At 46.4% G+C, this 25313-nt stretch overlaps 1 protein-coding gene across 1 annotated transcript in view; it reads right to left on the bottom strand.

Annotated features, from left to right (window-relative positions):
- numb (NUMB endocytic adaptor protein) overlaps positions 1–25313 on the bottom strand; it is a 35355-nt gene that overhangs the window by 6437 nt on the left and 3605 nt on the right. Inside the window, 2 exon segments of the mRNA XM_079174237.1 lie at positions 5407–5481; positions 9897–10033. Coding sequence (XP_079030363.1) covers positions 5407–5481; positions 9897–10022 — 201 coding nt within the window. The 5' untranslated portion in view covers positions 10023–10033.

The raw sequence follows: 25313 nt of genomic DNA, 5'->3' as shown, positions 1-25313 counted from the left end.
GAAGCAGTGGATCAGGTAGCTCCACGTGATTCCATACTGAGGGTTGTTTTGTGGTTGTTATTGTCTTGATGATTGTAACTGTTAGTACTGCCACACTGGACGCCTGTGAACCTCCCGGCAGCCGGAGGAGACACCCCTCTGTTCTTTAGTGATTTAAAGAAGCAACAACAAGACCACAACAATCCCACAGCGGAGACATCACACCGAGGTGTCTGGACAGAGAGAACAATGGCCGACCTTCAGGTGTGTGCGAGTGAGTGTGTGGTGGAGAAAAATCCCAAATCACATTTCATTCTTCCCCCTCTGATTCCTAGATGTGGTCTCCTTCCATGGTTGTTCAACAGACAAACAGATTCCCTTAGGCGTCAGTTTGAGCTCCGAGTCGTGCCTGTGACTAGACTCGGGGGTCAAGTTTAAGCCGCTGTAACCACATAAAGAAAACACAACCACCAGACCCGGCCTAGTCCTAATCCCCCCCCCCCCCACACACACACTCCCTGAGAGCTCCTCTCCTCCCCATAAACTGTGAAAAGGAGTGCCACTCCGCTCCTGGTGGAGACGGCCCTCTGAGCACCATGTTAATGCTTGATTTAACGTGTTAACCAGCGCTGGAGATTCATTGGGAATGAGCTAAGTGCTCGCTAGTGTGTGTGTGTGTGTGTGTGTGTGTGTGTGTGTGTGTGTGTGTGTGTGTGTGTGTGTGAGAGAACCACAGAGACATGCAGATGGTGGTAGAGCCGGCACAGCTAGCGTTAGTGCGCTACGGTTAGTGGAGAAAAGTCTCTACAGGGTTTCGATAGCTAGAATGGGAGGGCGGTGTGGGGGAGGGTTAGGGTATCGGAGGCATTTCTCTGCAACACCTCAATAAAAACCTGCTTAAAAAGACAAAAAAAAAAAAAAATGGTATAACACGAACAAAAATGTAACACAATATCAGATATTCAATGTGTGAACTGGGATGACACTAAAGAAGGGTAAAAAGCTTTCTGGGCAGAAAGGATAGCTGAGTTTTGAAAGGTGAAGCCAACGAGGCCAAAATGAAACAACTGAAGCAGGAAACTTTGAAGACAACCAGACTTACTTCCGATGGGACAAATGTTGAACACACTTTACCTCGTTTAATTAGATAACCTCGCAACGCAGAGCAAAGACTGCGTAACGGTGGCACGAGTCATTTCTGAACCACAGAAACGAGACTAACCAGCAGCGGGATGTGCAACACGTCTGGTGTAACGCTTGTCCCCGGACTACTTTGTGCAACGACTCTTTCAACACTTTCTACAAACGTATGACAGTTACAGCTACTAAAGGAGGGAGAGTACTTTATCATAGACGTGTTGGTTTACCAGCACGCTGCAGAGCAGCGACAGGAAGAAGGAAGTTCCTTATGAAACACACTTTGACATGATTGGTGAGTATTCTTTATTTTACTGTTTACTGAGGGAATATCTCTCGTAGTCGGGTTTTTAGAACATGTCTCTGGTTAATATGCACACTGTCTGATGGACTTAGATATGTTGTCAATACAGCGCTGCAGGAATGAGTCCTTAAACCCAGAGATGAGACAGCATTTTTGCATTTCCAGTTCTCTGATGCCTGTTATAAGGTCTGCGGTTAACACAAAGCTCCAGGGGCGTTAACAGTTTGTTCTACGGCATATAAAACGCGAGTATATCCCACTCGAGAATTTTAAAGCTTTTAATGCGTCTTTAAAAAAGGCAGATGCAAGAAAGTGGCTCAATGAGACTTCACCACTCGAACGCTCGTCTGTCTTTAGCTCAGTGGTGGTGACGTGAAGTCATGTGACCGCGGTGTAGTTTGTTTGTAGCTTGACGTTAGCTTTTCACCTCTGGGGATTGTATTTACGCTTCCAAAATGATAAAAGTGGTTTTGGTTTGTGAAGATTACATCTGTTTGCCACTGGGCTTATTTTCTCCAATAATCCTAAATCCAATGTAAAAACCGGATTGTTTTTGTTGTCGAGGTAATCAGTACGATGCTAACTTCCCGGGTTAGTATCCATAGACTCATAAAGTCAAAGTCATCCTGCAGCTCTCCATGCAAGACCCCGAGGCTGCTGGGAGAAGCTCTCCTGGTGGGGGTGCTCCACCCAGTCGCCACAGACGAGATACTCCAGGTCAACATGAGCTCCAAAAACATTCCCACTGCTACAACACAGAATGCACCTCTAAAGCTCGGCTATCGGCCAACAGCACCAGGAAGTGATGTCATGATTACAAACGCAAAGAAAGGGCAGTTTGGAGGTTGATGGTGCTGCAGTGCAGCCTCCTCCTCCTCCTCCTCCTCCATCCTCCCCTCTGAGTCATGGGTCGCAGAGCTGTGAGAAAACTCTCATTACTCTCCCAAAGCCTGCTGGGAAAACAATGGAGTCGGCTCAGAGCTGTAGCTGTCACACACACACACACACACACACACACACACACACACACACACACACACACACACACACACACACCAACTGACGGCTGGACCACCAACAGGCGTCCTCCAGGCACACAGGGAGCATCCGGGGAACATTATTTCATGTTCTTCCTCCTTATTCATCAGAGAGCATCTTCATCTTGTTTCAAAACAACAAAAAGATGCTGATGCTGCCTGAATGTGCTGCTGATTTGAAGGAAACGACCCTCATCAGTCCTGAACAGATATTAAGTGCCTACAGGTGTGGGCCTGGTTCCTGACCAATTTAATCATTAGCTTCTGGAAATAGAGTTTACTGCCGAGCAATATTAACTCACAGCCGGTAGGTATTGTATTTGTTGCCTGGCAACAGTTAGCTCTTTAAAGAGTCAGCGAGCATCTATCGGGGCTAATTGTACATCTGCTTAAAGGCTGGCCCTGTTCTAGTCTGGACAATCTAGCTTTGACAGGGATAACTGGCACCGGGGGCCGTCCCACTGTGTCCCCGAGTCCATAGATGTGGCTCAATAAAGAGATGTCCGTAAAACTGTTTACAGAGACCTCAAATAGCTGTCGGGCTGTCCCCGAAAACCTCCATGATTCGAATCATGAGCAGAGAACCCCCCCGAGTCCGACCTCATCTTGTCAGTTGAATCATCTTTGTGAGCTGCGTCATTGTAGACAGAGCAAACACAGAACAACAGCACGGCGGACGGCACACGTTACCACCCTACTGGTCTGAGAATCACCACAAAACTAGTCGGAAATGAAGGTCGGCTCGACTCGTCTGTTTGCAGCTCCACTGCTCTGAGCGCTGGTGCTGAATGTTAATACTCTTGTATTATGAATTTTTAAATTGTGAAGATTTAGTGTTTCCACAGCTTCACCAGGGAAATGCTTTTGTTCCTTTGTGACGGCATCTCAATGTCAAGTCTATTCAACAAGCCAGCAGACCAAGGGAAGGACACACACACACACACACACACACACCTGGAAGAGAGGAAAATGAATCTGCACAGTGCAAAAGCTCCTTTCATTGGAATGAATGGGCTCCATCTTGGAACACAGTATGCAACCCACTGTGGTTGTTTTCAGGCTTATCCTGTAAGGTGAGCCTCTGGGACACACAGGTGAACCGCCTCGTCCGGACCAGGGCTCAACTTGAGGCCATTGAGCAGGAATGTAACGGCGGCGGTTACTAGAGGTCGACCGGCGGTGGATTTTAAAGGCCGATAAAATGACGATACTTTGGAGCAGGAAAAGCCAATCGCCGATTAATCGCCCGATATCCCCGTCACCTTCCTGTCTGCCTTCATCGTGGACAAAGAGCCGATAGTGTTGTGTGACATAATTTGGAGATAATCACAGTAAGCCCGCCCTAAAACATACCCTGCTTTATAGTGTATTTGACTCTAAATTTAGTTCAAGTTCAAGACACTTCTGCATTGGCTTCACTTATCAGAACCGGAAGGTTGCCGTCTGGTAAAATGTAAAGTCTTGACTGCCAGCAGCACTGACTCGCATTCAAATGTGGCAAAAGTAAATTTTTCCAGCCTACTTATGAACGGGGTTCAATAAAGCCAGGTCCTTGCTGGCTAACACAGAAGGCCTCTGGGTGGAGCAGCGGAGGAGACGGAGGAGGAAACGTCATGAGGCTGAGGAGGTCAGATAGTCACGGCCCGCAGGAGGACAGAAGGCAGAAGCACCATCTCTCCTTCGGAGTTGGCTCCATTTTGTCCGCCCTGTTAAAATGACTGTAACTCAATAAGACCTCACAGCCCGAGGCTCTGTGTACACCATGTGACCTGTGTGTGTGTGTGTTTGTGTTCATTAGGCTTGTATGTGTGTACTCAAGTTACTGTGTTTTCTTTAGGAGCATGTATGTTTACGTGTGTATACGTACAGTGTGTCCGTCTACTGTGCAGCTGGGTTCACTTCTTCCTGTGTGTAGAAATGTGCGTGTGTGTGTGTGTGTGTGTGTGTGTGTGTGTGTGTATAGATGTATGCACTGTAGGAGAACATAGTGCTGCATGTGTGTGTTCTCTCATTTGCATTACACACCTTTCCGTTTTATCATAGTGTTCTGCCTTAACTGGTTTGACAATGGAAGTGTTTTACTGTCCATTGAATTGTACTCATAAAACACTTGCATGTTCTGCCGTGTAATCAAACTAACAAATTGCTCTCAATAGCTCAAGTTGTCTTCAACGGCTCGTTGAGTCGAACATGCAAAAGGACTGAAAGGCCCGTCACACAACTTCATGAAGCAAGAAGAATCGGTATCGGTAACAGAAGGTGGGACCTCTGGATGAGTCGAGGTCATTTAAACTGAAACTGAAAGCTGATCGCAGACGATTCAAGCAGGAGTATTCAAATGTAGACCGTAGACTTAGACATGACACGCTGAATGGACTCATGACTCAGGTTTGGCCCTGACGACAGAGAATCAGCCTCATGTACCCACAGCAGTTTAAGACTTGGGTGGAGTCTTGGCGACTCACAACGTGGAAAGCAAATCCTTTCACCCCTTCCCCTCCCTCGCGCCCCAAACTGGAATTTGTTCTTTTTGCTCAACTCAACCGGAATCTCCTGCAGCAGGAAGTACACGGCGGCCTATCTCCTCTGGCGGAGACATTGTGCGAGGAGTGCGAGAGAGAGAGGAAGAGACGTTCAGAGGGGTCACGATGGGTGGAGACCCTCACCGACAAACGCCAACAATCGGCCACACACGGGCCCTCGATGTGCAGTACAGAGTAAACTAGGCCGGAATAAACAGCGAAACAATGAAAAGAACCAAACTGCTTGGTGACGGATGAAGGAGGGCTGCTGAGAAGTAAAGGAAATGTTAAGGAGTCAGTAGAATGTTGTTGGAAGAAGCACTGTGAAGGAAACTACAGGAAGAAAAGATAAAAAGGGGGAGTAGGATGTCTGGTGTTTAGCCGCCTCGTTCCTGGAAGTACGGAGGGGTTTTCTGGTGAAACTTACCGTCTTAAGCCGCTTCACTGCATCCTCGCAGATGTGCATGCCTCGGGACTCCTCCACCTCCACATGTCCCAGGTACTGCAGGGCACAGAGAGAGAGACAGAGAGTGAGTAATGCTGGGACAGACCTTTCCTGTGGCTATCTCTTCTGAAGTACGGTTACATTAATAAACTCTGCAGTGAGATCGGGTATTTAAATGAGTCAAGATGGTCTAATGTCCCCTGGTAGGCTGGTGATTTATACACCTCATTAATTATCATGTTGAGGTCAATGGCAGTTCAACTGCTCCCTAGTTGATCTCTAATTTTGTCCTCGGAGAAAAACGCTAAACACTTCCCTGAGAAATGTAAACGGACGAGTAAATCCAACAGCAAGCGTGTAATTCTATGAGGAAGAGATTACACAAGAGATTACGCATGAAGAAGCAAAAAGAAGCTGCAGCTTTCTCATATGACAAACATGACAACACAACTAAGATCAGGCCACCTGATGACTTCCTGCTGATTGTGTAAGCGTTTTCAGGTCTCAACAACATAGTACTCCAAGGCCTCCCGCTGTGCATCCAGGTGGGGAACAGTGGAGTACCGGACCGTAGTTCATCTGTGATCGGCCGGTATTCAGTAAAAACACGAAGCAGATCTGCATTAACGCTTTCTGGCCGCTGATCCCTGATGATGCTACGTTGTGAGCGACAAATCCGTGTTGAAATCGGCAGGAGGAGAGCTAGTAACACTAGCACCGGAGCTAACGTCTAACACACGGAGGTTCCATTGAGTTCCATTGTGTAAGTTACATGTTCTCACAGAAATATATAGATATTAAAGAGCCTGTTTAGCTTCCTAACACTAGCTCTAAACAGCTAACAATACATCATTACAAATAACATTTAGAACATGTGTACGGTTCACACTGACTTTGGGATGGTGAAATAATTGTTGAGGATGGGTGTGAAACAAATAGTCTGGAGCCTCGTAAAGTAGCTGCTATAACAAAACAACAACAACAACAAAAACGATCTGTATCGGCCGATATGGTGAAGTGACGATGGGCAATCAGATTCGTGCACCTTTCCATGCACCAGAATTAATGGCACTGCCTCCACGTCAAGAGGAAATCACTACACTTTTAAATATATACAGTGTATAACGTTAACCTTCAAGGATTAAAAAAAAGCAGAGGCCCTATTTCAACACGTGTGCCGCATAAATAATAACAGCAGCCATCTAGAATCTAATTAATAAAGAGATGAGACGCATCAGGATCTGTCAGACTCAGCTCAGGGGGGAAACCCTGAGCTCCAACCGTAACAGCCCACATGAGGACATGAGGACATCAGGACTTGGAGGACTTTTAACTGAATGAACGGAAAAGGCTGCCTCCTCCCCCTCCTCCTCCTCCCCCTCCTCCTCCTCCCCCTCCTCCTCCTCCTCCCCCTCCCCCTCCTAGACCTGAAGCAGCATCACACCCTGCTGTGTGTCACTCCAGAGTCACAACCCTGACCGCCCCAGTAGCTATTGTGCGTTTGGGGCGGAGGAAGTCCTTACCCTTTCCTTATAGACACACACACACACAAAGTGACACTGACCCACGCCTTTCACCCCCCCCCCCCCCCCCAGCCCCCCGCCCCTGCTATTTTAAGAGTGTGACGCCACAGCTGTGAGTCACACTGTCGGCGTGTTAGAATACACGTGTACACACACAAACACACACACACACACACACGTTAACACACACACGTTAACACACGGACAATACTGATGCACGGAGGCAGCTGGGGGATGTGAGGACATGGAGAGCAGCAGCGTCACTAATAAGGGATCAGGAGACGAGGAACTGAGGTGAGATGAGACGCAGAGGAGGCTCCAAGTGTCACAACAGATGCTCCGTGTAGCATCGTGCTCCAGCAACAATCTGGAGGCGGAAACATTCACATGTACACAGATGCACTCAATCAAAGCAACTTTAAAACAAATAAAATAATGAATGTCTCCTGAGCGGTTTGTTGTACATGTGAAGGGTAATTTGGTTCTGAGATACAGGTCGGTTTGTGGGCCCACTCCAGGATTAGTTCTAATCCCACAGTGGGCTAGGATTACATTCAGTTTATACATCATGACGTTTGTGTTCTTGTGCTGTCACTGCTTCTGCACCGTTTTGTGTTAGATGAGGAAAGACATGAGATATTGTAACAACATGTGCAACCCTGGGACGCTCCTAAATTCACAATTTGTAAACATTTGGAGCGGCCGGTGATAAGGAGGACAAGGGTCACGACAACGGACTGACTGAAATAAAGAACAGCCCTGTATTGTCTAAATGCAAAACAGCAGTTAGCTTCATACGGCTTGAAACCGCTTAGCTGGCTCCTTCTAAAAGGCAACACAACACATGTCAGCCCCTCTAGCTCAGGAGCTCTGAAGGTGGCATTTCACATAGGTCAATATCAATTAACTGCAGTTGGCTTTGTTGGTGTAAATCCTCTGGATGTTATCCACAAGGGTTACAGGAATTCATTCAGGATATTGGCCATAAATCAGTTTAAGTGAAAGGAATTGTGTCAGATTCAATACAAAAGTCCTTTCCAACGTGTGAATAGCTGCAGACATTCATTTCCATATGAATAAGTCTACATAGATCTAAAACGTACCAAGGACATATAAACTCATTTCCTTCCCCGTTGTAGTTGGTAAGCAACACACATAAGCAATTAATCTGATCTCGCATCCATCTCCAGGCTTCAGCCGTCTCATGGGCTGACATTACCATACAAAAAAAGCAAATCAACATTTTTACGCCTTTGACAATCACCTTGACTCATGAATAATTGTCTGTCACTGCAATTTCAGCTGGAAAGCAACCGACGCAAGCAAAAACGTACACGTAAAAACACAAATAAAAAAAAAAAAAATGCAGATGTGGATCAGTGGAGAATTGCGTCAAAGAGGTAGTAGAGGAAGCCCCCACGCCACAACATTAAAGGCTCATTTCGCCCCATCGCTCCACACCACTTTGAAACAACCGTTCTTCTTCTCCTCCTTCACTGCATCTCCTCTCCTCCCCTCTATCGGCCGCTCTTTAGTGCGGCAGTCGGTGATGATTTCACTGCAACTGTTCCAACCCACACTCGACTGGGCTCCTCTGAGGCACCTAGGAGCAGGAGGGGGGGAGGAGGGACACAGAGGAGCAGCATGGTAGGTTGCACCCGCACGACGAAAGCCAGTGCAGAGGTAAGAAAAAAAAGAAAAAGCTGGTGGAGGATCGTGAGAGAAGGACAATGAGAGATAAAGCTCATGTTCTTTTTGACCACAGTGGCTGATCTGTGACTCACCGACTGCGTACAAGAAGGTTTTTAGACTAGACGCTGCAGCTATGATCAGTTATCGGAGTGTAAGTCACACAGCAGTGGTTTGTCTTTGGTCTTCTTTCAGAAAATGAAAGGAATGTGCAGTACTTTAATGAAACCGCTTTACTTTCACCATGTTGTCTCTTTAAGGACAAACACCAAAGACAATGTGCCTGCTTGAAGAAAGAAGTGTGAGAAAACAAATCTAGCTCTGAGAACAGTGAAGGGAGACAATTTATGGGAAGCAGGTGGGGGAGGGAAGGTGTGTGTGTGTGTGCGTGTGCGTGTGCGTGTGCGTGTGCGTGTGTGTGTGGTGAGGGGACATTTGGAATACAGCTTAGAGGAGATCTTGAATCTAGGGCGTTTCACACCGGTTGAGATGAGACTTGAAGCCATGAACCGTTGCACTTCGACACACGTTCCACATCACCGTACCTCCCTCTTCCTCTCACGGTCACTTCCACCTCCCTCCACTTTTAATCATTTTAATTCATTTTAATGTAGACTACAATCCACATCCGCTGACCAGCCACAGCGTTCGTATATTAGAAGGAGAACTTTCTCTTTCTCCACTCTGTGGTTTTTAATTCCCCTTTATTCTGAGTGAGGAGAGCATTTCGATCCCTTGTGATAAGAGGAAGTGTACCGTTGCAGTTCTGTTTGCAAAAGTGGAAGGTTTTGTTGCCAAAACACAGCAAACTCTACACTCCAGCACAGCGCCGAAGACACATACTGTGAGTAGAAAGATACTGCATCGCCTCCCGAGTCCTCCTCCTTATCGCAGTGCCCCTGACTTTGTTACTTGTCAGCGACGATGAAACATTTTCTTTAATTCTGCACAGTTCACTCGATGATTCAAGTGGTTTTGATTACTCTCGGAGGCCAGAGATGCATTATGTGTGCGGCGGTGTGCGCACATCCCACAGGTTTGGAAGGCTACAGAAAGAGAACCGAGATAAAAGCTGTGCTCACTGTCTCTGAATGCTTGTGATTAATCACAAGCGGCGTCCTTGGGGAGCCCGGCAGCAAGCGAGTTTCTCAGAGGTCTGAGTGTGCCACAATAAGGCCAGCACTGCACTCCGTGTGTGTGTGTGTGTGTGTGTGTGTGTGTGAGGTTTGGTATGCAGGTTCATGTGTGAGGGAGACTCACCTTGACTGCAAAGCTACATTTGCCGCTGCGGACGGCCTCCTCGTCCGTCTGCCACTGGTGCGGCCGACTCGACTCCGGCACGTAGACGTCTTTCTTCCGGCGGAAGCTCTGCCGTAGCTTATTCATCGCTGAGCTCCCTGTGAGTGGTGAGAGACATCTTTATTAAGCAACGACAAAAGTCCGTATGTCTGGGATATGTACCAATTTCATGAGCAGTCAACGGCGTATGTCGACACAGAAATGAGTCAACGTCCCGTGTGATAGTGCGGAGTCACATTGATACCAGAGTACCAGCCTGTAAATAGGAACGCTTCAAACACCGACATCAGCGCACAAGACAATGAGCTGCTGTCTCTCTGACTCACAAGGAGGAACAAAAGAGGTGAAGTCTTTGTAGCGTTTGGAGTCGAGGCAGCCCAAATAAAAAGGGAACAAAATACACCGAGGGCAGTTTGCTGCTGTGCTGAGAGAACGTTTTACCTGTTGAGTTTACCAGAGCTACTGTTATATATATGATATATATATATTATATATTACTGTTACATGACAATCCGATCAGACCTCTTTAATTTATCTCTAGTAAACTAAGATTTAAATTGGTGCTCTTTTGATGATTATTTGTGGAGAAACACAAATCTGTTGATTAAATCTCGATAAATCAACAAAGTCGTCTCATTTTTAGTCGACTAAGAATTCCTCCGGTCGAGGACGGCCTGAGTCATAACCGATGCTGCTGAGTCAAGGACTTCAGTGCAGGTTCAAACACTCTCTCCGTTCTCTGAAGATCTTAAGACGGCACAATTAATTAGGCTAAAAGCACTACTTCAGAACGGTGCATGTGTGTCTTCTTGGCTTTGGGGAGGAGATTAGGCGGCAGAAGAAAAAAAAAAAGCAGAGACCCAATTAAAAGCTGCTGATCCAAACTAGAAGTGAGAGGTGCATCCATCACGAGAGCCGGGGCTCACGTCTCTCTGAGCAGAGCTCATAACCGAGGACCAGGAGTCAGTCAGCCATGCAAATCAGACTTTTAACATTGAGCAGCACATTCTCCTCGACTAACAAGTTGCACCCACGAACTTCAGAGCTGATGAGGATCGGGCGGGATTAAAGGTCTTTAATCCAGGAGAGCGGACTGTCCACACACACACACATACATAAGAACAAGCAGCAACATAGCAGCGTTCACTTGCACACATGCTCAGAGCGATCGCACACATATGCACCGACTTAACTACACACACACACACACACACACACACACACACACACACACACACACACACACACACACACACACACACACACACACACCTGAGCTGTCTGTTTGCATAATGAAACCTGTCCCGGGAGCCGGGGGTAGACAGTGTGTTTGAGGTGAGGCTCTCTTATCTGTTCGTGCCAGGCTCCAGCTCTGTGGGCAGCACACAATGGAGCTTTCAGCGCTGACCAGGCCGCCGACAACACACACAAACACATCAAACTTCCTACTGTCACTAAAGGGGCGACCCGGAGTGGACCACGGACCCCGGGAAACTCCTCGGGAGCCTGAATCTGCCATGCGAATTAGCCTGAGTGCACTTAAGAATAGTTAATGCACTTGATGAGCTAAGTAAGACTTTTAATGGTGGCCACTTCGTCAAATAAGTGGGAGCACAGCCAGCCTTGCGAGGCAAATTCAAGAAGAGATGTTATCTGTAGCTAGTTGGTTTTGATGTAAACGATTGTGTGGCACATCCAATACTTATTGTTCGACTGTGTGTTCTCTGTGGCGTCACTCCTAGAAAGACAATCATGACTGTAGGTAGAGACACAAACCGAGCAGAAGTGTCACCTTACCAGGTGTAAAGCAGGCGCCTGGATGTGTGAACGCACCTGTTTTGTAGTAAGAGCCAAGTGTCACGATAACAATGCGCCCAGTCCAACTCTAGTGTGTACAACAGTGTGTATGTGCAAGTTGTAGCCTGCAGTAGAGTGAAGGGTTTGAAAACAAGACGACTCGGTGAGAGGGAAAAAAACATTGCTTCATCCCTCCGTCCCGCTCTCTCGTAACACACTGGTTTATTTAGGTCATATCATGTTTGGGCTCACTGCAGTGCCAGTGACAGGCGGCATGCTTCCAGCCTGCAGAGGGAGGAGGAGGAGGAGCAGCAGGGAAACACATTTGTCTGCTCTGGAGCACCTCGTCTCTGGTGCAACAAATTTAAAAAGCGCTTGTTTCCAATGTGTTACGCAGGCGTCTTCAGTAAATGTGGTCGTCTTCAATTCAAACGCATCTTCTAAACGTGTAAACCTCGTGTTGTTGTTGTGTCAAACACATCTTTAAGAAACTTGTTTTTTTGTGATGCTGTAGAATGATGATTAGGGAAGTGGTACTTTTAAGTAGGCAGTGTTTTATTAAGAACAGTCATCTCTATTTCGTACAGCCGTTCCAGGATCTAAAACAGCTGTGTTTTGATGCTGGAGAACGAAGAAAAAGTTTGCCACACATTTAAAAAATAAAACAAGAGAAACGCAGCAAATCTTCACATTAGAGAAGCTGGAACCAGACAACGTTGAAGCTTCACTAATCGCTATAAAAGCAATGGATCAAATGGCTACTTGTGTGTAAAGGCATCGGTCACAGCCACAAACAGCTGAGATGAACGTCTTGCAACATGTGTTTTTCGGTTTCCAAAAGATTTGGTGTGTTTTATGCCTGTTTGTAATCCCGAGGGGTTAAAATAGATCTACCCAACGGACTAATAGTGGAATAGTTCCACTGATGGGAACTTGACAGCTTTTTGTCCCGTGCCTCGAGTGTTTGCAGAGAAGAGCAAGTGTTGTTTTTCCAGTTTGTGCCAGCTGGTTGTTGCATAACTTCTCGAAAAAGACGTTTATGACATGAGGGGTTGGTGAGGAAAGCCTCTCAAATAACTGGTGGTAGATTCTGGGATGGAAGAAGCCACCAGCTCAGACTGAAGTGCAGAACAAAAGGACATTTCGTGCCAGGAAATCTCATTTTAGGAAAAAGTCTCTTTAAACTGATCCCTGGGACAGACAGAGAGATACTATTACTAGGCCGATGTCGGAACATTAATGCCTCTTCTCACAGCATTTTGCTAAACTCACCTTCTGAATCACTTAACACTTATGCCAGCTTACAACCCACACACACCTTCTCTCCGCCGCGCTGCAGAGTCGAGGAGAGACGAAGAAGAGGAGAGCAGGAATGTAAGTGAAAGCACATGAACTCGTGTGCGTGGGAAAGTGAGCGTACGTTTGAATTTGTGTGTATATGTGTACGAATGTTTGTGCTCAGCCAAGCATATGCACCTGCAGCGCGAGTGTTCAACATGAGTAACCATTTGCAGGAATGTAATACGAACATCCAACAACATGTTAACGTTTACTTTTCTAAAAAAAGGCCTCCAGCTCAGGGCGTCCTATTCCTACAATCTCTGTACGGTTTGACCCTTTGACCCCCTTTCAGGCTGACACAACGGCCGTGTATAGATCCACATTCTCATTGATTTGAACCAGCGTAGGAGCTTGTGTACGAAATCTGCATTAGCAGCAGTGGCACAACCATAAGAAACTCTATGGTGTGTGTGTGTGTGTAGTGTTGGCAGCAAAGTGAGCAGTGAGGGGGAAAGTCTGGCTGTCGCCTGGTGCAGCGTGTTTGGGTGGGTGGGTGGGTGGGTGGGTGGGTGGGTGGGTGTGGGTCATGTGAGGTGGGTTCAGCCCCTTGTTTTTAGCCACGAGTCAGAAAGATGAAGGCAAGGAGGGAGGAAAGGTGAGAGGCAAAGATGGAGCACCAAAATCTGACACGGTGAAGTGAAAAGAAGGGGAAAGTTAGAAGAAGTGGCAGGAGGAACAGATGGAAGTAATAATGAGGATGGAAAAGAGTTTAGGAGGTCAGGATCGGGAGAGAGAACAGCCGAGAGGAGGCTAAAAGGTTTGTATTTCCTCCTTTGTTTTTAACTGGATTAAAAATCAAATCAATGCAAAACAAGGAGGTAAATCAAACCTGCAGTTAAACAAGACAGTAATAGCTTCCGACTCTGGCAAATACTTCACAGATTTTATGATCTCTGTGGGCATCAAACGGCACCGGTGTTATATATCAAGTGAGGCAGACGAATACAGCAACACAAACAACTTCTACATGTTGCCGTTTGTTCATCTACAAAGCAATAGCAAAAGTCACTGCGGTACACAACACACTGTTCTCCCAAGTGAGCAGCCCTCTTTATGCAACATGCAATGTTTCGTGTCTTCGGGTGTATTTTTCTGCCTCTTCAACGACTGACTTCTTGCTATTGTTGAACAACAAGGGAAAATAAATAAATCCTGGCAGAATACCGATGTTTGGCCAACTACACGCTGGGATAGAACAAACTAAATAAGCCAGAAATGAAAAGGTCTTTACTTAGAGCCAACGGTTGCATGACAACTCACTGACACCATTGAAACACATTCAACACTTTGTCTCATCGTCGTGTCAAAAGACAACAACACGTCTTAAGAACCAGCCGGATTATGAAAACAATACTTTGGCAGTTTTAATGTACTTATTCTAAACTAAAAAAAGGGAGTAAATGGAGGACAGGGAGGCATGGAGGGGGTTGGGAGAGAAAAGGGCTTTAGACCTGAACCCTGCTGGAGCTGTCACAGCTCCTCTAGTCTGGTGCAGAGAGGATCTCTGGCTGTTCTCCCACCAACACTAATGAGGACCATTACACAAGGACCATGTATACTCTTCTCTGTGTTCATGTACACAGAAAGGAGCGATAGGGAACGACTAAAGACTCGCATGCAATATCATCAACGTACTCAGTGGAGGATAATTATGGACATAAGCACACGGGAGTCAACAATGGCGGTAAAGTGTAAAGACAGAAACACTGAGAGGAGGGGAGACACGGGACAAACGGGAACTAAAGTAAAGAGATAGAGGAGGAAATGGAGAGGAGGAGCAGGACTTTTCCTTCAGTCAGTGCTGTGCTGCTGCTGGCTGTAGATGCAACGGTATTTGAATAATCTCTCCAGGAATGGAAAACTGATTAATCCTTGCAGAAGGATCCTGGGGATGAGTACTGCGGTTGGGTTACGAAAAAAAAGAGACAAGGAAGGGAGGGAGGGAGGGAGGGGCTAAGGGAGCGAGTGAGCGTGAGAGAGAATGGGCAGCAACTCAAGACAAAAAAAGGCCCCACTGTCTCCTTTCATGACTTGTGCCAGCCGATACTCTTCATCCTACTTTATTCTGCTCTGCTCGGGGAACGCCATGTTATCGGTGTTCAGACCGGGTTTATAGGTTGGAGAGCAACACGGACGGGATAGCCCTCGATCAATCAGGCCGGTCACGCGTAACGCAAAGCATGCCCATCCGGCCGGCCTATCTGCCGAGCCCCGTTATCGGGCGACTTGAGGTCATAGTGCGTCTGTTCAGCTCCCAAAAAACGGCCGTATGAAGAGAGAATTTGAAAAATGCTGTTACTGTGGTAATCCAATTTTCCGGCCCCTGCTTTGTGGCTTGGCATGCTTATGTAAAAAAAAAAAAGAAAAGAGTGTGCAGTGCATCAAAAACGAACGAGGAACCCCAATATCCAGGACAGGACTGTGGGGACCAGGATCAGGGTCAAAGGTGAGGGCAGAGGGAACCAGCCCATCTCGGTGCGTTTTTACTACCGATTACTGTACAACAAATACAATTAAATACCCAGACATGTAACGGTATTGCTCAGGGCTGCAATAGATTTAATGACAGTCTGATATTGACATTTCAAGTTCAAGAGAACAATGTGAGATGGGGCGTCCGGCTGATTCCCATTCATTAATGCCAATCGTTAACGCTAACCCCTGAATGATATCGTCTGGGTCACATGCATTAGCACACAATTAATTACTGCATCACAGTCTGAAACTCAGGGGGCAGTTTGACCTGAATGGGGTCTTTTCAATGGCATTATATGCATCCAGTAGCGGCACATTGTCTTCACTAAATAGTTGGTATCACTGCTGAAAATGAGCAGACTTCATCCCCCCGGAGGGTATTTCTCTGGCACTAATTTTCACCAAAGAATCCAACTTTTGGAATAACCAGGTTTGATTTGTTTCTCTCAAGAGAGCCACATTTGGTCCAGATGTCTCATATGATCTGTGATCTTTCTTTGTATGCGTTTTGTTTCTAACTACTTTAGTTTTGTTTCTGTTAAAAGATGTTTTGCCGTTATTGATCCCCAGAGGAGAAATGCAGGTGCTGTAGCAGCACAAGGACAGAAATGTGGATCACCCCTGCCTTCATCACAGCCAATTACAGTAATTGACTTCAAAAGGCTGGACATAAAATAACTAGCATAAAAAGGAAAGAAAACAACTCAACAATAAAAAACAGCAGCAGTCACAGTGTGACCAAGCGGGCGGAAACAGAGACGGTCGGTAAACAAGAGTAACTCATCGCCAGCTGCTCTCTGCTTCTATGATCTGAACACTTTGCGCCGTCAGTGTCCCGACAATAATCAGAATCACTTCATCTGCCAGGTACAGCATGTGACCCGACAGTGATCCACAGACACAACCCGACACCACGATGAAAAGATGGACGCTCATCCAAAGGACAGGTGCCAAACAAAGGACGATCAGCAGACTGTAATGTCTTGTTCTGTAAACGTCAGCCGAATGTACAAAAGCACAACTAGCTTGAGAGCGAGCTGAAGTAATAAAACCTACTGAAACGTGCCTAAGTCAGCAGGACGCCGTGTCGTCTTTATTCCTGAAAAGCATCTATTTTAGGAGGTTCAAGAACGGACGGAACAAGAGCCAGAGAGACTCGAGGTACAGATGGGTGGTTCTCCACAGAGGAAGGAAATGGTGGGAATAGGAGCGCTGGCTACTGTTTTTGCACGGCTCACTCGCTTCCCCGTCTGCCACTGAATCATTTCAGAGTCCTTCAATCTGTTCCCTGCCCCCAGCAAGACACGGCGACCTCCGCTTCCTGAGTACACATGGCTGACCGGGGTTAGGGTTGAGACGGAGAAAGAAAATAGAGCCCGAACTGCTGCACGGGGGGATATCGAGTTGCTCTAATTGTGTGTGTGTGTGTGTACATCAGTATCTGGCTTTATGTGTGCTTGTGTTTGTGTGTGTGTGTGTATCTAGGAGCGGCCAGGCGTGGTATTAAGGGGGCCCAGTCCAACAGCAAGTCAACCAACCAGCCGTAGCGCCACACATCACTTTGGGCAACAGCTGAGGCCACATTTAAACAGCCGGGGCAGTACCCTGGCACCAGGGAGTGGCAAATCACTGTCACTGTGTCGGCTCCCCCTCAGGCATGCCCCGGCGATGATTCACAGACTGAATCAATGGGCCGGGTCTCTGGCCTGGTTTCCATCATAACGTCATACATCCAGGAGGCATCTTTAAGATTTGCGTCTGCTGCTTTTGCCCCCAGAAAACAGCCCTTTTTGTGATTGTTTTTCTAAATGTCTTGCCAGAGGTGCTGGTCTGTCAAATGGAGTGCAGTTTCAATTAAAAGAAGAGAGCTGTAAACACTATAGTCATGCTGACTGAAAGCCTGCTAGGGGGGGTTTGATGTAGTGGTCTGAGTGCCTAAACTCCATCAATCCCGGTCACTCTTTATGGGAGACTGCTGCTCAGAACACAATAGATACCAACTAGCATGGCTGCCATGGGAAGACGTCTTTATCAAGTGGCTGTGAGTTTGTACAAAACAGCCATGTGGTCCTTTCTCTTAAACTGAGAAGAATGTCCGTCTTCTTTATTCGTTGTGCAGACTGTGGGACAGAAGCTCAACCTCCTCACAGGCGATCACTTTGTCCCCGACTCCAGAAGTGACCTCTGCTAGGAAACTTTGAGTAAACCTCGGAGCGAAAAAGCTACTCATAGAAACCATGTTTACTTTTTCCCCTTGACATCACTGCATCACACACACACACAGAAGTGGATACACACACTTTCATAAACCCAAACCTACCATACACACACACAAAGTAAACACAATGCACACTCTCAAAAAACACAAAGCTCGTGCATACACACACACATGCACAAGTGAGACGGACGACCACAGCGCCTCATGGCCCCAGAGCCAAAATGGCTCCATTATTAGGTTTTTGCTGTTCTTGAGAGAAGTACGGTGCCATTAGTTAGAGTTGCAGCAAGGTGGAGAAACCAGGCCAAATACTACACACCGGGTATTCTACCAAAGCACTGCACCGACCTGAAGAAACACACAGATGACGATGTTACATATTCACCAGGCCTCAGTAAAGTGCTGTTAATACATGATCTATTAATCCTACTTATGGCTAGCTCACAACAGCCAGCGCTAGCACATTTATATAGAGTCTCAGAGGAAGAGAGACGATCTAAGTTTATATTCCGGGGCTGTGCCTGTGCTCATATATTAACAGAGATATTCAATATTCATATAAACCGATAGCTGAGCTTCCTGGATCAGTGTTTCTACTGTGAGTTCAGGAAACCTGAGTAAGACAGACACAATCTTTGGTTAAAGTCCCATGTGTCAACATTCACTTTACAACCAACCAAAGTAGATGTCTAACTCTAAAACCCTGTTACGGTACGCAAGCGGAAGATTTCCCCACAAACTCACACAGCTTCCGTCAAGTTAAACAGGTCTGGTTGTCTCTGGTGTCGACCAGTTAGCATGACGACAGACTTCCTCCAGAGCGGCTGACTCACAGGAGAAAAATGAAATGTGAAAAGATGATGTTATCAATAGTTAGGCGATGCGTTTCAGGCAGTCTGTGGCGGACGTCGTGCACGCCTCAGCCGTCGCTCAGCTCTTCCTGTACACCAGCAGCACTGTCATGTCTGGTTTAACCACATCGGGGGAAAGGGACAAGTGTACGGCGGAGCTTTTGAAACACGTTCATTACTGCTGACATACGCAGCACGCTGCGCTTTCTATTTAACCACCGATCCAACGTACGGCTTAAACCTCCAGGAAGTGATCAAAGTCTCTCAAAAGAGCCGAGAGACGCCTTTAGCCACCTTACTTTATTTAAGTACAAGTTTAATTAAATTAACAAAACAGTGAGGTTCAAATCCCTTTTCATATACGTTTTACTCGACCACATGTTGGTCTTTAATAAGCCAATTCTGACACCTTCCAGTGAGTGTAAACATGCTGCTTAATAGTTTCTTTAACGGTGAGAAGTCATACTGCTTATCCTCCTCCTTAAAGTGCTCCTCTCATCCTTCTTCCTTCCCTTCGGTTAAGGCGACCCAGAGGAGATGTCTGCTTTACAGACGTTTATGATTATAGGGCACTGACTCGCAGCAATGTAACTGGTCTGACAGCCGCAGGCAACCGCTCACTTAATATCAACGTTCCTCCGTTAAACAAGGCGACCGTTTTGCGATTCATCGTTCACATTTAGGCATCAAAGAAAAAAAAAGGCAAAGAATGAAAAGTGATGCAGCGATCAGAGCCAATTAGTTTGCTCCCCAAATGAGCTTCAGAGGCGATCCAGGAGGAATTAAACTGCACAGGGATTATTTTTCTATCCTATAAGTGGTGCGATTGCTTAAAAGAGAAACTTAAAATCGGGCTGTTGGTGATGGTTTTTGTAGACTCTTTATAATACGCTTTTATTTGGCCGTTAACCTGGCAACTGCAAGGGATAACTAAAAGATGGCCATTATTATTATTATGCCAGTTTCATAATTACTATCCCCCTTCTTGGTAAACAGACATTACAGAGCACACAGACACGTTTTACAGTAAAGCCACAGTGCAACTACATATGATGCAAACCAGCCTGTGCCTGTGTGCTACTATGAAAGCAGAGCGATGTGGATGCAAGATGCAGAAGGAAGGCCAAGAATATGTTCCCTGCTTTGATAATTAAGATTAATCATCATAATTTGAAGCTAAATAATCAGGATACTTTCAGCCGTGGTCAAAGGAGCAGAAAACGTCAAGCAAATAGAGTCCACGTACCATAAAAGTGTCTTTAAGTTGTATTTATGGGGCTAGAAAAATCAATTATGCGGCCTATGCGAGTGTATAAGAGGCGAGGAAAGCCCCGCAGTGAGGAATGGTGTCAGTATGCGTGTTCACTGAGTGAGGAAGGCCTGTCACTCCTCACTGCTCTCCCAATCAACGTCTACACATCGCTGTGGGGGGAATGTATTCGGCGGTGGCTTTAAACGCGGCACTGCTCGCTTGACACTTAACGATGCATCGCATACACCACTTAAGAGCATGTGTGTCACTTTGATACGCCGAAACACAGACGAGTAAGACGGAGAGGGCAGCGCACACACACACACACACACACACACACAGACACACACACACAGACACACAAGTGACAGAAAGAGTTAAAGGCAGAAAAGCCGAGCCGTACAAAGTGGTGACAGCGTGGAAAGGATTTGAAAGAGAGTGACTGAAATACTGAGAGTGAATAAGAGACGGAGATGAGTGAAAAAAGACTGGCAGATAGACAGAAAGCAGATTACATGGAAGAATCAATATCACACAGACAACCCACTCCATGGTTCCAGCTGCTGACTCAATGTGTTGTCAATAATACAGCTTTTCATCCCAACAACACTGTCGGTAAATGGCAACACAGTGCCATTGGTCAGTGTGTGTGTGTGTGTGTGTGTGTGTGTGTGTGTGTGTGTGTGTGTCAGTAGCAGTGTTTTTCCAGCAGCAGGAGTGATGAGAGGATGGAGTGGAAAAGGAACTTCCTGCTGAGTGAACAGACATGCAATCGCTACACTGCCCGTCAGACCAGGCCAAAGCACACACACACACACACACACACACACACACACACACACACACACACACACACACACACTACGTACGTACACACACACACACACACACACAGACACACACTTTTCTGTTCACTTCCCTCCGGGTCAGGTGACCTGACCTTAAAACACGCTGAATTGTGACTAAACAAAAACGACAACAGATTCCTGTGGCCGCTGCGTTTTTAGCGACTCTACATTTACCTTCAAAGGGGAAACAGGAAACCGACTCAAGCAGTAACCGGAGTCCACAAGATGCAAAGCGGGTAGTGTTGACGTCAGGAACCATCCGACCAAACTGGTCTTGTGAGCATGAATGTTAATGGAGCGGTAGCATTCACCGGCAGCTGTCACTTCAGGAATTCCTACCACGTACCTGAGCTGGGCTCTTTGTATCCTGGTTTGTCAAGCCGAGGACGACTGTAGAATACCAAGTTACACAACAGATTAGGCCAAACTGCTGGTGCTACCTGGCTATTTACCCAGCAGGTTTATAGTGTGGCTTACGCAGAGGGTGGACCGGGGCTTCCACGGCTACTTTAAACCTATGGGAAGTCTTAATGGCTGAAATTGTGTTAGCGGTGTGGTTGGATTAGATTAGTGAACACAGCACTGCCTCTGGGAGTACAGATACAGGGAAAGCTATTCCCTACTAGAAATAGTTCTGTGGTGTGTAAAACCTAGCTTTGAAGGTGTGACACTGGACTATGAACTCATGTGAGTAAGAATGAGATTATATCGCTTCAAGAACACCACGATTCTCGGCTCAGAGAGACTCTTGTTTATGGAAGCAGTGCTCTCTAAATGGAAAGCCATTTATTCCACGGTGCACTTTTATTCGAGTGCCAGGAATGATTCAGCAGTCATGGTAGACACGCCTTCCTTTTCCCCCAAAATGTTGAACAACTCTTTAGTAAAAGAGTTCAAAAGTAGAAGGCTGTAATATGAACGTGATATCCATTCACACACACACACACACACACAGACAATCCAGCTTGTTCTCTGCAGCCAAAGATGGATCTCAGGCCAGTAATAACATCATTTAAGCTTTAATGAGCGAGCATGTGAGGCAGTATCGTTTAATCAAACCTGAGCTAGCATCAGAGTTATGAGTACGCAGGTGTATATTCCCACCAAGAACGAAACCAGATGATGTCACTGACCAGCACAGAAACTAATAAGTAAGAATAGAGTTCCGATGAACAGAACAATCGGACAAGTCACACGACCGAAGTGGAGGTGAAGCTCTGCCAAGTCACATGACTGTAACTTGTGACCTTATATATTGATTTTGAGGTGCTTAATTTAAAGAGGCGGGGAAGGACAGCCCTGCCTTGCCATGTCTTATGAGAAAAGCAGGTATAATAAAGCAGGCAGGAGGACAGACGAACAGGCAAGCACTGCAGAGCACCAGAGAATGGAAAATTACCAGAGCTCTACAGTCAGCTGGGCACCTTTGATCAGCCAGAGCCCAGGCGCCAATTACTGTGGGATAATCGGCAGCCCTCAGAGGCCTGACGAGCTGCACAACGGGTCAGTGACCAGCCGGCGAAGGCCTGGTCAACAAGGCTCACGGAGCCAAAAGCCGACGGTGCCCCTTTCGCTGAAAATGCCGCATGAAGGCGGCCAAACGGACGAGCAGCACAGCGAGGCGATTGTTCCCCTCCTGTCGACTCAGCACAGTGGACAGACATCCCATCTCCGCAGACCGCTCGCTGGTGGAGGATTGGTGCAATGGTGGGGAGTGTGTGCAAACCTGCCACTGCAACATGTCTCACATTTTTTTTTAAACATACGTAGAACAAATGTCCACACGCAGGCTGCTCACACACACCTGTCCCTGCAATTCTGTGGTAAACAAAAAGCTGCAGCGCTTGCTTGCTGCACAGTGATGCAACACACAGGAAACACTCACTCCTCTCCACTGATAACCCCGTCCTACCCAGGAACAAAGGGGGATTAACTACCTGTCCAAAAAATGACTGCACACTATCTGGGAGGAATGTGGACCGACTAAGTAAAGTAAATCTAACTGCGTGACCTCTCCAGCAACTCAGTTTTTCTTCTCACTTTTCCCCTCGCCGACAGTCTGGTGTGTGACAAAGAGCCGAGCTGGCAGCACTGATTAACAAACAAAAGCTTTCTACTTGAGGCAGAACATGATATTCAGCTCATTAATAATTGACATCGTTCTCATCATCGATTAGGCTGCGATGTGGGCTTTTTCTGTGCTGCTCCTCTCTCCTCCACCGTCAACAACACAGTGATCGGAAAGCCGTTCACAGACCTCGACAAAAGAATTCTTCTGAAGTCGCTGCTGCAACGACAAGATGCCTCATCGCTGAATCCTCACGTCGTACGGTGTTATCTAACAGAAACACAGTAGCCAGTGGACTTTGGATCCGACACACTGCAGTTACACAACCGGCAGGGCCGGTCCAAGTAGACCCATGTGGGCCAGCGTACAGCTCCCCTGTAAACCACGAGTCAGCAGAAGAGCCGGTTTATGAGGCCATTTTGATTAAAGATGGATATCAATTCAATTTGTTTCCAGACTTTCTCTTAATACCAAAGCTGTATTTCCTTTGATGCATTATTAAATGAAACAGATTTTCCTACAAAACCTAATACTTAAGCCAAACATCTGAAATGCACCAGAGTAAAACGCTGTCTTAACACTATTAACTCCGTGAGAACTTAACGTAATACATTACAGTCGTCTCATTAAAGAGTAAACCTGACCAACAACTTTCAGTAATTGCCGTGTTCTTTGACTTGATCTACAGACACAGCTCTGTCTGCACACCAAAAGTATTGAGATTCATCACAAAGACAAACTTGTGATTCTAACTCCCAGAGCTTCATAATACAGTTTCACCTTTAACAGTTTGACGCCACGGCACAAATAAATATGGAAATGTTAACCGTTAATTACACATTTCACTGAAGTAACGTTGCACACGGGTGAAAGACAAAACAATGAAGCCACTTTACTTTGTAGTTGTACTACTATACTGTATTTTGACTCATGCGGCCTGAGGAGGAGCTTGAAACGCGGAGTCTGCATGTTTTCATACATGTTCTTCGACTGCGCTGTGTGTGCTTTTGTTAGTGTCTGCGCATCAGAATCTTTAACAATCAGGTTCACATTTTGTTTTTTTCGCCTTATCATTTTGACACGGAGTACAAACTCTGAACATTTTTGGTCGCGTCGTATTGTATCGCAACGTTGATACACGTCCAGGGTGACGACAGTGGGCGGGGCTTAAGGAAAGGCCAGGAAGAAGCAACATGCAGACCGTCTACTCAGCCAAGTGAATGGGATTTGTGCACTGTGGTTGAGAGACTGGTGTCAGTGGGAGTCATAAACACACACACATAGGTCACTTAGTTCTGAGACAGGGAGTTATTACACCAACAACACACCGAGATGTTCACTGACATCTGACTCTGTGTCTCCCACATCAGACAGAGTTTGTAGTCATATTACAACTGCAGCTGCAAGTTAAGTCTTGCACATGCGAGTATGTTTAGGTAATACAACAGGTAACTAACAGCTGGTAGTATAATACAACAAAGCTCTAGACAAGATCACAAATATATCAAAATATTGGTGGTATAAATGGTATTGATGGACTTGAGAAGCCAGACCAAGAGGAACAAGAGGAACAAGGAGGGGTGGGAAGAAGCAAAACTCAAATCCAAAAGTGAAACCACTGGCAGGTGTAGAAAGCTGATTACTAGTTTTATACCTCATTCAAAGTATGTTTTGGGGTCAATCTCATTGTTTTGGTTTATAAATATAGGTGTCAAAGTCCTCAGCCAAAACACTCAACACAAACATTCAACACTCTTGTTGGCAACGGTAGCTGGTAGATTCCCACCCAGTGAGATACACACCACCAGTCGGTTTGTCCTGGGTCACTGGTAATTACAGCAGAGATCAGAGGGATGAATAAAGCAGGAGCTGTTCCTGCACAGGAGGCTCAGGTATCACTCTATAGGGGCCCAGAGAGACAAAGGGAGTCCCTGAGCCCCATACCGTACCCAGGGAGGAGCGATACCGACGCAAACCCGAAAGGCAACTCCTCGTCTACAGTGACGCAACCCCAACCCCAACCCCAACCCCCCCCCCCCCCCCCCCCCCCCCACAACCCTTAATCCACAGTGTAAACAGCAGAGGCAGAATGAGGCGCTCAAGGCCCCTTGGACCCAATTAGGAACTAAAGATATTGTCCCGAATGGGGACGCTCCAGGAACATCATGCACCACCCACTGTTGTTTTTGCTGACAAAGCCAAATGCTGCCACTAAGAAAGCCTACATATACACATACTGCATGGTTTATATAAAACCAGTGAGATTTAGTGCACTGTAGTTTCACGGACAGCATGATTTCAAAAACATTAACAGGTTGTTTGTCGGTAGGAATGCAGTTTCTAGCCAATATACCCCATAAAGATATCTTACAGGTTTCTAATGTCTGAGATTGAGCAATAAAAATGCCTCAGACAAAGAATGTAAAATGCTAAAAGTAATGTGAGTGGAGGAAAAACGTTACAGGGCATCTGTGGTTGTGACTGCTGGTGTTTGCTAACATAGTGAGTTGCATTTTGGTTTGTTCTAA

The sequence above is a fragment of the Pholis gunnellus genome (assembly GCF_910591455.1).
Source record: "Pholis gunnellus genome assembly, chromosome: 15".
NCBI classification, from domain to species: Eukaryota; Metazoa; Chordata; class Actinopteri; order Perciformes; family Pholidae; genus Pholis; species Pholis gunnellus.
This window is presented reverse-complemented; position numbering and strand designations above follow the sequence as displayed.